Source organism: Primulina tabacum, chromosome 11, assembly GCF_025594145.1.
Source record: "Primulina tabacum isolate GXHZ01 chromosome 11, ASM2559414v2, whole genome shotgun sequence".
In the NCBI taxonomy this organism is placed as follows: Eukaryota; Viridiplantae; Streptophyta; class Magnoliopsida; order Lamiales; family Gesneriaceae; genus Primulina; species Primulina tabacum.
In genome coordinates, this window is record NC_134560.1 from 6,300,676 (window position 1) to 6,318,232 (window position 17,557).

Sequence of the window (17,557 nt, forward strand, 5' to 3'; positions counted from 1 at the left end):
GTGAAAGAATGCTCCAATATAAATTTAGAATTAGATGACAGTTTTTTATAGTTATAAAATAATAATTTTATTATTTCTATTTTTTTTTCCCCAGAAAATTTAATCTAATTGATAAAAATATATCGCCACTGTACATGTCACTTGGTCGTTGGGCGACGGGGTTTCTCTGCATAGCGTTGAAGCCCGAAATATTGGAAAAATTACAGGTGAGATTTTAATTGTTTTCGATTTTTACTGGGCCCGCCTGTTGCGAATGATGTATGCTGGGGTTTTGGTATAAAGGATCGAGTTACATTGCCTCTTCTCTCAAACCAAAAGTTTTCTAATTTTGGTCATGAAGTTGGTATGTATTACTTTCTTGATTTTTGGGGCACTTCAGATTCAGAAAATCAAGCATTGATCTTTGTTGGGAACTTGTGGCATCCACTCTATGGTCTATAGATGGATTCTTGAAAGCGCAACCAGAAAGAACACACATCCATGTAATTGGGCCATTCCATTCTTCTCTTCATCTTGGGATTGAATGCCTGAAGGCTTCTTGAAAGAACTTGAATCCTTTAAATGGCGATATGGGTTCGTTTCTGCAGTTCCTCGATGGATCCCCCATGCTCTATGTGTTAGAGTAACATTTTGTTTTAGTTGCACAGTGTTTGTGAAATTATATTTTTTTAATAGTTTATTTGGTGTTTTCTTGTAAATTATAACAATAAGATTCATGTATAAAAAGTAACAAATGCCTTACATTATATTAAACACTTGGTCTTGTCCTAATAAAATCTATGATGAATTTCATTATAATCATTTTTTAGGGTAGAATTTTTACCTTTACGAAGATATATGCACAAGTATATGCATTATTTTTTGGTGTTTCGAATGACATTGTTATTGCACACGCTTATGTATTATTTGTTTATATCTGGTTCTTGTACTCTCGGGACTAATTTGTGTTGGAGTGGTTCTTTATATATGTAGTGGAATCTTTACTTCATCTTTTAACAATTGTAGTTTTGATAAACCCTTCACTTCTACTAGTGTTGGATTCATTATGGTGGCTCTAGAAAGACACATCGAAGAGGAATGCGTGATGATATCTTCCTTGAGTGAAACTCATTATAAATAGGGAATAACAAATAACATGTAGCTTTTAATTATGTTGTAAAAATAATTGACAACTATCAAATTCTGCATCTGGTATCTGTTTATTAAAATTTCAGTTGTTTAAAGTAACCTTTTGTTTTCTCATGGTTTATGATATTTTGTGATTATTATATGAATAGGAAAGGAAGTCTGTGCAACTGCATCTGTCCTTCAATATAGCTGTCAACAACTGCAATATTTCATGCATTTGTAATTTCTCAGGTATTTTTATAAAATTAATGCTGTTTTCTTTAGCCCATTTAGCTTTGAGTTGTTTGTGATATGCTGCTATTCAATTGCTTTGTCTCATTGTTCTGTAATATCACTTTTGAACTCGGTGTCTTCTCGATATTTTTCTTCATTTGCACCAGCCAAAAGACTTGGTGAAACAAGAAGAAACATGAAGTTGATATCATACATTTGTTGCACGCATTTGTGTTAAATGCAACAAAAGAACTAATCTGTGGAAATGATGAGGCCGAGTTGTAACCCTTCAAACTTGCGGGATTCATTTATTTTTGTAATGTTTATGTTATAGGATTCCAAGAAGAATAGAAAATTAAATTGTATTCATATTTCTGTATCTAACAATATTTTTCCTTTTTTCAGGAACTGCATTTATTGCGGTTGCAGAATGGGAGTCTATGGAAGTTGAGGGATATCGATCTAGATTATGGTTGAAGTCCCAACTTTGATGTATGCGGTATATAACATTTTCTTGGTTTATCTTGATTTATCTGTATGTTACGGAAAAAACTGAACTGCACATTAATGATTTTAACGTTTTCGATATAGACAATTAATGTTGATCATTGGTTTGTTATAATGTCCATCGTTGGATATTATTACCTTTGGTTCTTGATTTAAGGCATTGTGTTGGTGTATTTAGAGTTTGAAAAGGTAGGCAGTTTATTGATATGAATCTCTTACTCACTGAAGTGTATCTTTAATTTGTTATCCGAATATATAATCAAATCAAATGATCTAAAATTATAACCTACTTCAGTAGATCTTGATATAGTCCTAGACAACTGTCATCAGTATTATAGCAAGGAAAATGTTATTTACATACTCAAAACAAATGGATTATAAGTCTAATTTCCAACCAATCATAGATGTAGCTATCCTTGCTATCTTTCCATCACTTTTTTTCCATGTTTAGATTAACTTTTTGGCAGAGCACATGAAACTTGCTTGACCTCTTCTGATTTGTATTTCAACATTGCTGGAAAGAAATCACACAATTCTTGGGTTAAACTGCTTGTTCTCGTATTAAGACGAAAAGAAATAAAATTCTTGATAAAAATGTAAAATGGAAGTATAAGACTTCCTTTCTATCAATCTTATGAAAAGACAAGTTAACAACTCAAATTGGAATTGATTTAGATTGATATATGTTTAATTAGTTGCAATTGCATCAAATCATTTTCTTCCTTCTCCATATCTCGGTGACACTTGCTCAGGTAGTTTGTGGATGATCATAATAATCACTTGTATTCATTCTCTATTGCATAACTTCTCTCTTTTTGCCATGTGTCCCTTGTCCATTGATCTGATCTTTAGGATTTCTGATTTTCATATGCCTTTGTATCAGGATATAGTGCTCTCTACGATAATTTTCACACACCCACAACTGATTCTCCTTTGTCTTCCTCTATCTTGGGGTTTCCTATCACCATATAAGACAACACATGGAGTTGCCACGAACCCATTTATTTACAGTCATCACACTTTTTCTTGTTTAGCTGAAGTTTGAAGATGATTTTCTATCTATAACTAAACCTACTAAAAATGGTGGGGTATGACTCATCTAGTTTAAGGCTCAATGGCGGTTTAAACCATACTCTTTAATCAGGAAAAACTCAATTATCTTCACCTCTCTAGGAAGAAATCTGTTTGTTGTATCTGGATTTTGGGTTATCCTTTAGAAACTACACTTTTGGAATGTTGATCCAAAGGTAATTTTTCAAGGTTCCCATGAGTCAGTCCAACTCCACCTCTACCAAATTTATTCCAATACAATTTTGTAACTTTGAATTTCTCTGTTGAGTTTCTCCTCATATTTTTTCCAAACCTTTTCTAGCCATTTATTTGATAGAATGGAGTCTTTACCATGGATATGTTTGATGCAAATGTGTTCGATATGTTTGATGCTAATTTTTTTACGGAGTAGAATACTACTGTATGTTGGAGTTTACTTCTTGTTTCAATTTTTATTCTTTCACTGCATATCCTGTAAATTAATTTTGTTCAGATTTCTGCAACATCTTATTTTCTACTTTAGCCATTTAGGCGTTACTATAACTTCTTCCAAAGCCTTGCTGCATCTGGAAGTGTTTGTTTTTGCGTGCTTATATTGTAGCTATCTGATGGCAGAATGAGTGTCACTCATCTAGAGGCGAACTTATCATGCATATCTTAGAGACTCTAATTTTGAAGCAATCTCGGCAAATTATGGTACCGATAATGTTTTTTTTACTTTCATGCAGTCGATTATGAGTAGAATCACCGTGGGTGATAGCATTAGATGGTAAACCTTTAGTCAATGTAAGAGACAATCAATAATGAATTACACAAATCTCGTACTTAACAACTATTTTATAATACATTTAAAAAAACTCCCTATCCCCCAACCTACCACCACCCCCCCCCCCCCCCCCCCCCCCCCAGTTTGTAGCTCATACTGTTATGGGAGGAGGAAATTATTTACCTTTTGCTTAAGGCAGACCTGATTTAGCTCCTTTTCATTTTCTTCATGGATGGTAAGCAACTGAGTACTGATGATGTAACAATATATGCCCGTTGTTTAGTGGCAGTTGATAGGATTTGGTATTGTTATACATTGGATTATGCTGAACCGTATCATATCGCTCAGAATCTATGAAATAAGTAGTGGAATTTTACGGAACACCAATGTTGCAAGAATATGAGCGCATACATCTACTTTAAATGTTTTAGGTTAAAATGATTGTTGTATTTTGGACGATTATTAACGATACAGTGTGTTGGTGAAAAAGCTGTCAAATTATCATAAACATTCTGGTAATCTTTTGACACATATTGCTGACAAATTAAGTAAATCCAGCATCTTAATTTTTTTCCATAAGAGCACAAATTTCATTTATTATTCCATGACATCAGTCCACCTTTCTCTCTCTCAGAATCTCTATAAACTGCATTTTCTGTTCCACTCTTCTTATCTTTACACCATTGCATTCTCTTACAATTTATTCAACTCTCTATGAGGATCTCACTCTGCGGTTTCAAAAGTTTCCTGGGATTTTATTTATAGTTGTTTGTGATAAAGTAAGTTTAGCTGTCTCTTATCTCTGATGTCTCTTGTTACTATGCCAATGTCTTCTTCCTTCCCAAAGGGTTTCCATTTTTTTCGGTTCAATAAATTTCTAATACATAACATTTGAAATATCTGAGAAATTTCTGAACCAAAACCTAGAGAAATAGGAAAAAAAAACTCAGTACTTTGTTTTTTGCCTTTTGAGATGGGAGAAATTTCTGATAAACACTTCTAAGAAATATATAAAAAAGTTGAAACCTTGTTTTCCTATTTTAAATTTCTGCTTAAAAGATACCTAATTTGTTTTTGTAATTGCAAGTGCAAAAATACTTATATGAATATATATGCATTTTCCTATTGTAGATCTTTGAATGAAATTGTGTAGATGCTTTTCTTTTTTGTAACTTAATTATTCTATCCGATTGTTTCAGTGCTTTTTTAATCCAGGCTTTCTGAAGTGGAAGAGAATTTAATCCTCCCATTCATATTAGTATATCAGAATCTCATTCAAGAAGTTTCCGGTGCATGCAACTGTATATTTGTATCTGTGCAGTTTATATTTCTAACTATATGCTGTATGTGCAATTTCATCTACATCTACACATGGGCAAGGCAAGCTCTTGCATGAATAGTGCACATTTAACGGGTGGATCTTGATTTTTCTCGCATGAGTTGCTATGGTTCTGCATAAATTTTGGTTATATTTTATTGCTCTGATGGCTATCATTTTATTTTATTTCTCTTTCCAAAGCTTTTGATTCAATTAACAAGAAGAGCAAAATGTCATTACGAGGATCCTCTATATCAAGCCCACTCTTGATAAATGACAATGAAGAGATTCAATCACCCAAGAAAGATGATAATCATGTTGACATTGTGGAAGTACCTGAAGGTAAGAGGGAAAAGGAACCAATTTCAAAGTAGGTACTGAATTTGGGTTGTCCAACTGTTTTTAAAAATATTTGCCAAAAGGTTGTCATATATACATTGATTTATGATTATATGGTTAATATCTATCGATATATTTGTTTCTTGTAAAAGAAGCTATGGGATTTCAGAGACAGAAAGATGTTGCGGAAAAAGGCGAGCAACAAAAGTTGCATGGGAAAATAGGTAAGGAAAAGAAAAGGAAAGAAGGGGAGTTTCCCGAGCTCCCTAACTTCTCTCTTGAGTTAAGGCAAGAAGAAATCTCTGAAGACATCTACGGAATGACTGGTAAAACACCTTCGAGGACACTAAGAAAGAGGGAAAAGAATGTCCAGAAACAGATTGAGGTAGCAAACAGTTTATTGATCTGATCATTTTGATTTTTTTCGTGATTAAATTTTTTTCCTTTTATGTCTATATTTTTTGTTTTTGTAGTTAATTTTTCCCGGTGAAAGTTTAAAAGGAATAACAGTTGGCAAATATAAAGTCTAGGAAGGTATCATTTTCACACTCTTTTTTTTAATGTTTAATGAAACATTTAATCGCACACATCATGAGAAGAAAAAAGAAATATCTTAGTAGATGTTTCCGGTTATGAATTTCAAGTAACTTTGCTTCTTATGGGGAATATAATTTTTTTGCTCATAGTTTCCTTCAAGCCTTTTATAGATATCCGCAATTCTGATGTGCCAGAGTGGTCTTTTGTGCGTCTTTTGAAGGTATGCCGCCAACAAAGAAAGAGTGAATCAATATCACACCATATATGTTAGTTTTTTTTTAAATGCGTTCAAATTTGTATCCTGAGAAGTATTTGTTTTATCCAAAAACTAGTTGTATATGTCCATGCAACTCATGTACATAGATTGAATCAAAATAGAAATTATTATCCAGATACTCTAATTCCCTTTCTTTCTTTCTTTCTTTCTTTCTTTTTTCTATCGAAAAAGTAAAGATTTCATTGAACACTAAAACTTGTGATTAAAAATGTACGAAACATAAAAGCGGAGATCAATTCAACAAATGTAGCTTAACGAAGTACTTGTACATATTAAGCATTGGAAGTTCTTTTTCTGGATAGCACACATGAATTAGATGTCTTAGTAAATTGATGTGCACATCAAATATTCCTTTCTTACCTTCCTTAACAAGCTATATTTGAGGGTGGTTATTTTTTTATAAGCTTAACTATGAGCCTTGGAAACATGAAGATTGATCTGAATATGATATTTAGTTTTGCAACTGTGATCCTTCATATTAGGGCTGCAAACGACACGAGTAACTCTACTCAAGCTCGATCTCCGTGGTTTGACCGAGCTCGAGTAATCGAGTCGAGCTCGAGTATTTGATGGTCTGGTCGAGAGCTACTCGACTACATATATATTTAATTATATATATATTTAAATTTATTTATCTATTTATATATATATTTATATATTTGTTTATGTATATATATATATATATTTTTTAAAAAAATAAAAAAAAAGTTATTTGAGCACGAGTAACTCGAAACGTTATCGAGTCAAGTTCGAGCTTGAAAATTAATATTCAAATTGAGTCGAGCTCGAGTATTTCAATTTTTTTCCAAGTCGAGCTCGATTAGTGTGATACTTGGCACTACTCGAGCTCGAAACTTGACTCGATGCAGTTTATTTGTCAATTGTCTTGTGACAATTTGAATTTTTTCTCCCTTTTTAAGTGGTACTGTAGGTTTTAACCATTGTGCATGTGGAGGCAAGTCATTTCAAAGAAACTGAAGCAAAATGGAAATCATTATTCTTCTCATCAATCTATATAATCATCTATATGTGTGGATTACAAATGGAAATAGACGTTAGCATAAATCAGTGCAAGAGTTTTGCTATTGAAAGTGGGACTTGTGTAAAACACAGAATCTATGATACACTTTACTCTCATTTTATTTTAAAAAATAAAATTGTGTTAATTGTAATATCTGTGACACACACAATCTATGATACACTTTACTCTTTATGTAATTAAAACACTCGTGTTTAATTGTAAAATCTGTCCATCTTCCTGCACTTTATCACTTCGAATTTGTTGTGATGTGACATTAAAGTGAACATTTTTTAGACATCTTAGTAGTGGAAGAAAAATTTCGTTTGTAGTCCTATAATTGCGGGTTTACATCTTGAATCCTCTCTGTATGTTATCATCAATTACATTATGTAAATACTACATGCAGGACAATTCATATCGGTCCTTCTTCCTAAATGGGCCATGAATGGCTAAATTGATTATCAAAAAATAATTATGAAAATGAGACTAATTGAAATACAGTTTAATTGCACCATAAATTTTAGTATGAAATGTGTGTGATTATCATCTTTAGTATAAAAACAGTTTATCGATAATCTAGTTTAGTTCGCCTTTGCCAAAATAGTTATGAAGTTAATATTGGTATCACATAAATAAAACACTAAAAATGTCACTCTCCCATAGTTACATGACAGTATGATATTTTGGCTCTTATAGGTTGACAGTTCATTCTGTCTGTTTATACGGATTGATGTTCTGCGTTATATTTTTGAAAGACTATACTCTTATGCAGATAATTGTTGCTTAACTTATTACTTTTGTGTATAAATAAATCGTGGTCTACTTTTTGCACATCATGCCAGAAGTGGTATCAATTGTTGAGATTCTTGTTAATGCTTGGGAGATGCTCTTGTGTGGAGAATCAAAGAAGTGAATTTTGACTTAGGGTCTGGATTGGGGATGATGATTTAGTACAGTGAATGCACTTTGCTAGGTCACATTACTTGAACAGATCTTTTGCAAACATAATAGTGGTAATAATTTTCACCGACGGTGCACTTCTTATACACACAACTCCAGTTTTCGGAGGCTATATTTGGATAGATACATTGGTTTCATTGGTTACGCTTGGACAAAAATTTAGGTAGTATTTGCAAATACTTCAAAAAATGTTATTGAAATTTTCCATTACAGAGTTTTGCTTCTTTTACAAATTTGCTTAACTTTGTAAATGAAAAGTCTTAGTATGTTATTTACAAATTCTACTTTTTGGTCCAATAAATTTCTGTATACAATTTGAAAAGATTTGATAATAGCTCTTACCGTGTGCAATTTTAAATTGATGGATTTCTGATTGTGCCAAATTACAACACATGTTTCCTACCCAAATACATGTATAAACCCCAACCTGTTATACTTTCTAAATTATTTCTGGTTCCAGTTCTTCATTTTCCAGTGTCATGCATCATCATTTATCAATATTTACGGTGTTTGATCTGCGTACAGGGTGTCTGCTGTGATGCATGGAAGTATATATCGTTCAGCAAGGATGAAAATGCAGAACAGAGAACCTCGAAAATGGGGTTTTTCCCTAGATCAGATATATATCGTATCGAAAATAAACTATAGGATCCTGGACAATGCTAGGTAAATTTGACATTGGGACGATCAATATATATGATCGGGGTATACCTTTTTGTTTTTTGGTAGGTTAAGGTTTGAATCCTGGTATTTCCCAAGAAAATGATGTTCATGTAGCTACCATGCACGCACATCATTAGGGATGTCATCGAGCCGAACCGATATATATCGTATCGAAAATGGTGTATTTCCCTAGATAAGATATATATCGTATCGAAAATAAACTATAGGATCCTGGACAATGCTAGGTAAATTTGACATTGGGACGATCAACATATATGATCGGGGTATACTTTTTTGTTTTTTGGTAGGTTAAGGTTTGAATCCCGGTATTTCCCAAGAAAATGATGTTCATGTAGCTACCATGCACGCACATCATTAGGGATGTCATCGAGCCGAACTCTTAAATGTTTGAGCTTGGTTCGTTTATAATCGAGCCGAGCTCGAGCTTTATTTAACGAATATATGCATGGCTCACGAGCTTATTCAAGCATTTATCGAGCCTAAACAAGCTTAATAAATATGAATTATACATTTAAATTTTCATTAAATTAATTAAAAATTAAATTATATATTTAAAGAAAAATATATTATTCTTATTAAAATTTGTAAATTTATTATAATAAATAAATTTAATAGATTTTTCTATATATTTCATAAATAATATGCAAAATCAATAAATCAAATATCAAAACTATTATTTTTTCATCTAAAAGATTACTTATGACTTTACCAACGAACATGTTCACGAGCTAATGAGCCGAATACTGTAAAGCTTGAGTTTGGTTTGTTTATCTTAACGAGCTTCATTAAACGAGCTCAAACGAGCTTTTATCGAATCGAGCTTCGAATAGCTCACAAACGGTTTGGTTCGTTTACATCCCTACACACCATCTTAACAGGAACTTTAAATTTCATAAACATGCTAGTCTATTATGTTACTCTAGAATTAAGACCTTCATTATATTTTCATGCAAACGACAATATTAGGAACAATGGATCAAATTACAACTCCAGCGTTGTATATAAATAAAAAATTATCATGATTCTCTTAAAATTAAATTGCAACATGTCAAAGATATAATGAGTTGAGAATATTACGTAAGTGCCAACAATACATACATACAATAAATGTAGGTTACTGTGTCGTATCAGAGTTTACTAACTGCACATCGAGATAACATAACAGTTACCAAATGTACATCAAAAGATATGGCTGTGAGTTGCATATTAGTTTAAAAAATGCATACAATAATTAAAAATATATCATCCTATGTTCCACCTCCTCTAGATTTGGTCACGGGCCAGGTTGGGCTCGCATTGAACCGGCTCATGGTCAATGAGATGGTTAATCGGGTCAACGGTTTTGACGCATAACTATGATCGTAAATGGCCATAGGCGGGCCGGCCGCTTACAGTTTCTGTCTTTAAAAACCGTCGACCATTCGAGACCGACTATTTTTATTATTATTATAATAACACCCTTGAAATAAGGAACAAAATACAAGTAGTTCCAGCGTAAAGCACATCATATGACTGGAGAGAGTAACGAAAATTATAACGATTGCAGTTCGAGATTTACGATGATAATATCATATTTTAAAATTTTTAATTATTATAACATCATATGACTGCAAAGAATAATAAAAATTATGACGATCGCAGCTCGAACAATATCATCTAGGAAAGTCACGATTAAGAGTCGAGATTTTCCCTTACCTAATCCAGCGGGTCCGACCCAGACCCTGACCTCCCCATTTGTCATAAAATAAAATACTAATAAATGAAAAAAATGCATGCAATATCAAGAACATAAATTTATAGGCCTTCTTCTCCACGCCATTCTTTGTAGTCCAATTCTCTCTCTAAACTCTTCATTCTCTCCACGGCCGCAAATCCTTTCTTCCTCGAGCTTTTATTTAACAAAACCCTAATCCCAGCGCACATACTTTCACAGTACGATACGTATGTACGCGTATAGGCATTTTGGGTTGCGTCATTCTGTCTTGTAATGATATTACGCCGCCGATCACCCTTCAGATAGGTGCTTTCTTCGTGTTTGGGTGTAAATAGTTGCTTTTTCTTGATTTTTGATCGTCGATATGGCCTCTACAGTTCCAGAGAAGTCCCAGCCGCTGCATAATTTCAATCTGCCTCATCTTAAGTGGAACAAGGACGGGCACTCCAATGGCCACCACCAGCGCCGCCGCTCCGTAAAATCACCGTTAAGAAGACCTAATCCGTCTCCCGTGTCTCCACTCCGTCAATCTCCGTTGCGAGATTCCGTTTCGGCGCCTTCCTCTCACCGGCAGTCTCCCTTACGCGATTCTGCGTCGCCGTTAGCGTTTGAGCCTACGGATAAGTTGGTGAAACAGTCTAAGATTGGCGGCGGAGAATCGTCTAACCAGTCTTCTCAAGGCGAATGGATGAAACACTCGCTGATGGGTAGTGACTCGGTCAAGAAGTTACCGATCCGTGGTGACTCTTTGAGGCAATCTTCAAAGCGTGAGTTTTCTTCTGAATCGGAGGCTTTGGGGGGGAGTAAAGATTGTTTGATTGAGTACAGGAGGGACCATTCGAGGATTCCTTCGCGTGTAAGTCTAAAAAATGGAGCTTATGCATCAAATTCTGAACGAGCCGAGGAGAAACCGGGAAAGAAGCAGAAAGTGATAAATGGCGGATCAACCACTGTTAATAAATCAAAAATATTGATAAAAATTCCTCCCAAGATCAAATCTGAAGACGACGGTATACTAGAAGAATTGAGGGAGCTCGACATTAATGATGACAAGGATGAGACTCGCTTGGTGGAAGAGGAGGGAAAGACGGGTAATAATAACGATGAAGAAACAAAGATTTGGAATTTGAGGCCGCGAAAGCCTATCAACAAGTGCGCCAATATGAATGGAGATAGAACAAGAGTTATTGCATCGGTCCTGTCTGATAAGAATAAAGCTGATTTACCATCGAAGAATCTGACCAATAGATCAGGGGAAATTGAAGGGAATATCGGTGGAGGTGGAGGGGGCGAGAAGAAAGTGAAGAAAAAACTCAGTGTTTTGATTTCCTTAACGAAGGAGGAGATCGAGGAGGATATTTTCTCTATGACTGGATCAAAGCCAGCGAGGAGGCCTAAGAAGAGGGCCAAGAACATACAGAAACAAGTGGATGTAAGAAAACCTTTGTACAGTTGTACTTTAATTTGATTAGATTGTTTTGGATCGATTTTTTTGTTTTTCGCATGGTGTTTTTATGCCAGTTTTCTATTTGAAGCACAATATTTTTGATATAATGTGTGTGATTGCAGTTTGTATTTCCTGGAATGTGGTTGGTATCTATAACTCCAGATTCATACAAGGTGTCGGAGAATTATCTCAAGGTATAGTTTCAATCTATTCAGTTTGGTTTCGTGATTGGATCCTTGTGTTAGTTTCTCACTGTTTTCTTACAGAAATGGCTGTGTTTTTATTACAGGTTTAGATACCATCAATGGATGTATGATCATGCACTCATATGCTATCCTGGAAGTATAGGTGCTTGGCAGTCCCATTTTTTGCTACTGTCTTTGAATGTAAATATGGATTCTAAGTAATTTCTCTTGAATTATGGGTTCAGAACAATACATAGATGGTGCTAGCGACTCCTGTTCAACTTGAGTTAGTTTTAATGCTTTTACTAATTATTCTTCTTTGGATTTTTTTTGGCCAAGCAGAAGGGGTTGATGATTTATCATCTGACTTTTACTCTATATGTGATATATCTGTATTCTATTTTCCAACGCACTGATTGTCAATGTTGTGTAATCGGATTTGGCTTAACACTGAGAAGTGTGAGAACGATGCTGTAACAGTGGCGGAGTAAGAGTCCGTCGGCTCTTATTCCTACTAAATTTCTGTGTTGAATTTTGAATTTTTTTAGTTTTAGTTTTTCCCTCTTCGCCGTTCTTGCTCTGCTGCTGTTTCTTAATCCAAATTTGAAGATAGGTAATTTCAGGGAAAACAACATGAACAAAAAACTACTATCAGACATGTGTTTGAAGATGTTTTCTCTGATAACCTGCAGCCGCATGTATAGAAAAAGAGTGACAGAGATAAAACACCTGATACATATTTTTCGGTTGTTTGTTTAATATGTAATAATTTCTATTATACGTTTGAGATTTCATGTATCTGCTATGAACATATTAATATTGGTTTGAACTGCTTTTGAGATGACGAGTGAATATTAAACATCTCCTGGAATATTATCTTTTGCATCCTTCTTGTGTGCCACGCGAAAAATAAATGAACTTATGCACAAATGTATCTTTGTTTGAGTTTGCATTTGTGCCTAATAGACGAAGTAGAAGAGCGGAAGAGAATTAGTGGATGAAGGTGATATTTAAAAGTTGTCTTCATAGATGGAAGCCTTGCACCAGCAGATTTGAACGCCTTAGTGAATGTAGAACCAGATCTTTTGTTAGTATAAGAAAGTAAGAAACCCAACTGTTGTATCTGATTTTGTTGAATCTGATCTAACTGTTCCACGCGTTTCGACATAGGATGTGAAGTTAAACTTCTTGAACTTGAAAGGATAAGTTGAACCTTTTTCTAAGTTTTTTGTCCAAAATTTTCATTAGATGGTACTGAAATTTGTATGCTGTCTTTTCAAGATCGGCTCCTAGAGATTATTGGTTGATGGCCCCATTTCCTTTGTAAATTCAATTGAGTTTTCCCGTTGATTATGATATTCGGATGTCTCTTTCTGTTTAATATGATAATTATTAGAGAAGGGAAAATACGCTATAAATTGATGCAGCTATTGCATACAATATGCGATGTGTGCATAATGATACACTGACGGAGATATTACCCAGTCTTGGAACAAATTAAGGAATAACATGCCGATCATTAACATATCCAAAGTCAACATGATAGGTTTGCGGTGCGTTGTTTCTTTGTACAAGAAAATAGTTCAAAGACTTCCTCTCTTTGGGTTCCAAGTTGTTTTACGAATTGTTTTTTTATTAGAATTTTTACGATATGAATTATGATTTTAGTATTTTTCAAATGCCACCCTTGAATATGATTTCTTGTATTTATTAAATGATTCTCATTTTTTACCAAGATTTGTCGATATCTCTTATTGAGGATTACTCTATTGTCATCATAAAATAAATTTCTCCTTCGAATTAAATAAAGAGTACGTATCTTGTGAGATGGTGTCACGAATTTTTATATGTGAAACGGGTCAATCTTATCGATATTCACAATAAAAAGTAATATTCTTAGCATAAAAAATAATATTTTTTCATAGATGACTCAAATAAAAAATATGTTTTACAAAAGACAATTCGTGAGATCGTCTGACACAAGTTTTTGCTTTTAATAAATACAAAAAAATTATAATACGGAATTCTAACTGGACGGGAAATACAGCTAGACCCAAGAATGAGACCACAATTTGGGCCAGGGCCCGTTTCGTAGACTATCATATTTTGATGGTAAACGCTGAATGGAACTGAGATGGAAGAGGAAGGGAAAGGTGGAGACGTCGTGACTGGGGTGGAACAGTACTGGTGGTGGGCCGCCGCCAGCGCAGCTCAATTAGGGTGGGGGATCTCCGCATTCAGAAAAGGGCACGCCGGAGACTCGCGTCTGATGCCCTTTAAGGCGTTCTCAGTCGCCTTCCTATTCGTCGGTGCCTCCGCCTGTGCCGCCACTGCTTCTCTCCGAGCTTCTGGCATCCATTCTGTATGTCTTCTTTAATATCCATCTTTCTTTTCTGTTTGGATGGAATTGAATATTGTAGTAAGCTGAGATTAAGAGTAATGAAAAGAAGAGAGCAGAAAAGATTAAATTTTTCCATCCATTTCCACCAGCATTTGAAGTAAAATTTTACTCTAAATTTATAACATATTTTCCTTTCTTTTCCTTCCATTAAAATCTCCCAACTTCCCAAACAATCGAAGTTTATAAATTTCTTTTCTTTCCAAATCCCAAATCAAGCCTTAAACTTGTCACTGTAATTTTCAGTTTGGTTGAATGTTACGTCGTAGGTAGGAGACATGAAGGTGGTGGGTGCAAATATAAGGACCGGATTAGGAGTACGTCCTAGAGAAGGCAAATGAGTAGATGGCGAAGATACAAATACAATTTTTTCTTTTTTAAGTTCTCTATATAATGACTACCGACTTCTGTTAGTTTTGTTACTATTGGAATGAATGATTTCCGACCCCATAAAAAGGGCAAGAAAAAAAAAACAAAGAAGAAAAATCAAATGAATGCGACTACATTGAACATGACTTCAAAATAACATTTGTGAACAACCCCTGCTATGGTTGCCGAAATCGAACTTGACTCGCATTGCTTTGACACCGAAATTTTAAACAAAAAACCCACAATTTCATTATGTGATGGGTTTTTGCTAGTAAATGAAATCAAAATCCATGGAAAGTTTTCAACTTTAGGTTTCTACGTTGTCTCACGCTGGAACGGAAGACTCAGAGCATTAGTTGAGATGGTGAAGGCGATGTGACTTCAACAATTAGGCACATGAACTTCCACTGCTTGTCCACCTTGTCTTTAAACATCTCTGCGTAAACTTTGCCAGCTCCATTTGGACCACGAATTTGGAAATTAACCTTCAACAACGTATGTTTGTCAGTCAGCCTTGAAATGTTTTGAATCTAGTTTCAGCAATTTAGTGAATCTGCACATAAAATACAAATAGCAGATTTTGAATCTGCTAAAATCGTCACCCTGAGCTCATGATCATGGATGGATCCCAGATTTTATACAGAGAGCATGGGGCAATGTACTACATCAGGGGACAAAACTTTGATTTTGGAAAAATAAATAAATATAAAATTTATCTGTTCTTCCCCGATTGATTGTCCCCTCTCCTTTCCCCCTGCATGCAAAATAACTCTTCACTGGGTCAGGGGAATCTGTTCTGTAGCCTAAGAAATGTCATCAAATTCTTCTCACAGACAAATATGGAGATGGGGATTTTTTAGAAAAATTTAGTTACCACTTACCACAACATGTTCAACACCGTCTTCGTCAGTCCATTTATCATTGGGTATACGTGGTCGGGCAGCACGATTCCTCCTTTCCGAACCTAACCTGTAACTGGTGGGTTCCAATCCTAACCCACCCTGACCTGTTGAATTGGAGGGAACTGGAATCATTTCCAGCAGCCAAGACACACACACACACACTGAAACTTTTTTTTCCCAAAATTTAATGCATCTTGTTGGATTAATCGCATAAACAACAGTTCAGCCCCAAAAATTTATGGCACAAACGTAACTAGTATTTAACACAACCCATCTTTTCATTAAAGTTTATGTTGCTATGATGCTGTCATTTCGTCTTTATTTAATTTGTTTATAATCAAGACTTCTCATTTTAACAATTTTTCCTCCTCAAATTCGAATTCTAGACACTCAAAATGTCGTACACATAGCTGTGTGCATTGACTACTATTTTGCATACGGCTATTAGTTTCTAAATTTGAAGAAGCAAATATATCTCATTCATCCACAGACGGTCAACGACAGAAAGAATGATATAATCTTGGTGGATACTACTTACTTGGCTGTCATTCTGAATCCGGTCAAGAGCCTTCAAATAATGGGAATCGCCAAAAACAAGTGGCAAGACTTAAAAATTTCCATGTTCAGGCAGATAAATAGTTAAATAGAAACGAATAAAAACGTGGCTCACTCTTTTGGTTCGAACATCAGTTCCTTGCAAGAATGATAAGACTCTGGTATCTTGAAAGTTGAAACCAATAACAAAGAGCAGAACACCATGTAGAAATTCTTAACTGGAGGGAGAAGAACCTCAGATTCTTTTTTCCTAGTAGACTCGGTGGTTTCGGATGAAAGGCATCTACAAGACAAGAAGTTCTCATATTTTCTCTACCGCTCATGGCAAGTTGAAACGGGGACTGATAGATCATAGCATGTCGCCTGGCCCCGTGATCTCTGCGTTGGATACATTGATCTGTCAATGAATATCAATAATTCATAGTTAATAGAAAGTCTATTTAAGTTATAGATTTGTAAATAATCTCCCAACTCTCAAAAAGTAAGTTAAACGGAAAAACGAAGTACAAAATCTACTGTAGGTTAAACTTTCAGCCATTATAGATCATCCCTGGCACATAGCAGGTATAAAACAGAATAAATTTTGCTACAATAATACATACTGACCACCAATTCGATGGGTAACCTGCAAAATAAAAAAAGAAAAGGACTAATTAATTGTATCAGTTATAGTTAATGAGTGAATAATTAACTCGTCAAAAGAATTCATTAGGACCGAAACATAAATATAAGACTCTGTGTGGCCATACACTTTATATGCAGCAAAACAAAGAAGTCCTTCTAGAAATAACGGTACATTAATTTGTTGCCTTCAGCTGTGAAGACTACCTTTTACTAACCATCCATACGGTTGCTAGATCATCGATACATGAAAATGTCGTGAGGATTAAACGTTCTCTCTTTTTGGAAGAAAAAAGAATCGAGGCAAGCATCTACTTTTATCACACAAGGGTAAATGTTAGTTATTGAATCAACAAGAACCATCCAGTGGCAGCCTTTCTATTCCCGCATAGCTACTAAAACCTTGTGCCAGGGACAGAAGAAATAATACTGAAGATAGTGTACTAGCACTGATTCCCTAGTTAACAGCAACTTGAGTTGAAGCACCGTACCCAACATATCATTCTCAGCAGTGGAAAGGAACATTGAACGTCTAAAACAGACTCGCGGTAAAATTGCGTTTATGC

The 17,557-nt window shown here is 34.8% G+C and overlaps 2 protein-coding genes across 50 annotated transcripts; both read left to right on the forward strand.

Moving 5' to 3' along the window:
• Positions 1-53: 53 nt before the first annotated feature.
• On the forward strand, positions 54-9,109 carry LOC142517753 (uncharacterized). Of its 49 annotated transcripts, none has more exons than XR_012813378.1 (8): positions 54-206; positions 380-616; positions 1,278-1,359; positions 1,747-3,684; positions 4,864-5,324; positions 5,477-5,706; positions 5,795-8,169; positions 8,642-9,068. XR_012813378.1 is itself a non-coding variant. In XM_075620162.1 (7 exons), the coding sequence occupies exons 5-7, from the start codon at positions 5,213-5,215 to the stop codon at positions 8,762-8,764; spliced, it is 468 nt and encodes a 155-aa protein (XP_075476277.1). In that variant the 5' UTR covers positions 55-206; positions 380-573; positions 1,278-1,359; positions 1,747-3,684; positions 4,864-5,212; the 3' UTR covers positions 8,765-8,944. The 49 variants fall into 49 exon arrangements, 28 of the variants coding, with proteins under 28 accessions (XP_075476277.1, XP_075476299.1, XP_075476282.1 ...); XR_012813380.1 differs by having other exon boundaries at positions 86-616; positions 1,747-1,840; positions 3,500-3,684; positions 8,642-9,069; XR_012813381.1 differs by having other exon boundaries at positions 86-616; positions 1,747-1,840; positions 3,514-3,684; positions 8,642-9,069.
• A 1,478-nt stretch (positions 9,110-10,587) lies between these two features.
• LOC142518688 (uncharacterized) lies at positions 10,588-13,022 on the forward strand. The gene is made up of 3 exons (XM_075621487.1): positions 10,588-11,946; positions 12,084-12,155; positions 12,251-13,022. Exons 1-3 carry the CDS (start codon positions 10,879-10,881, stop codon positions 12,254-12,256), a joined length of 1,146 nt encoding a protein of 381 aa, XP_075477602.1. The 5' UTR covers positions 10,588-10,878; the 3' UTR covers positions 12,257-13,022.
• Positions 13,023-17,557: the final 4,535 nt, after the last annotated feature.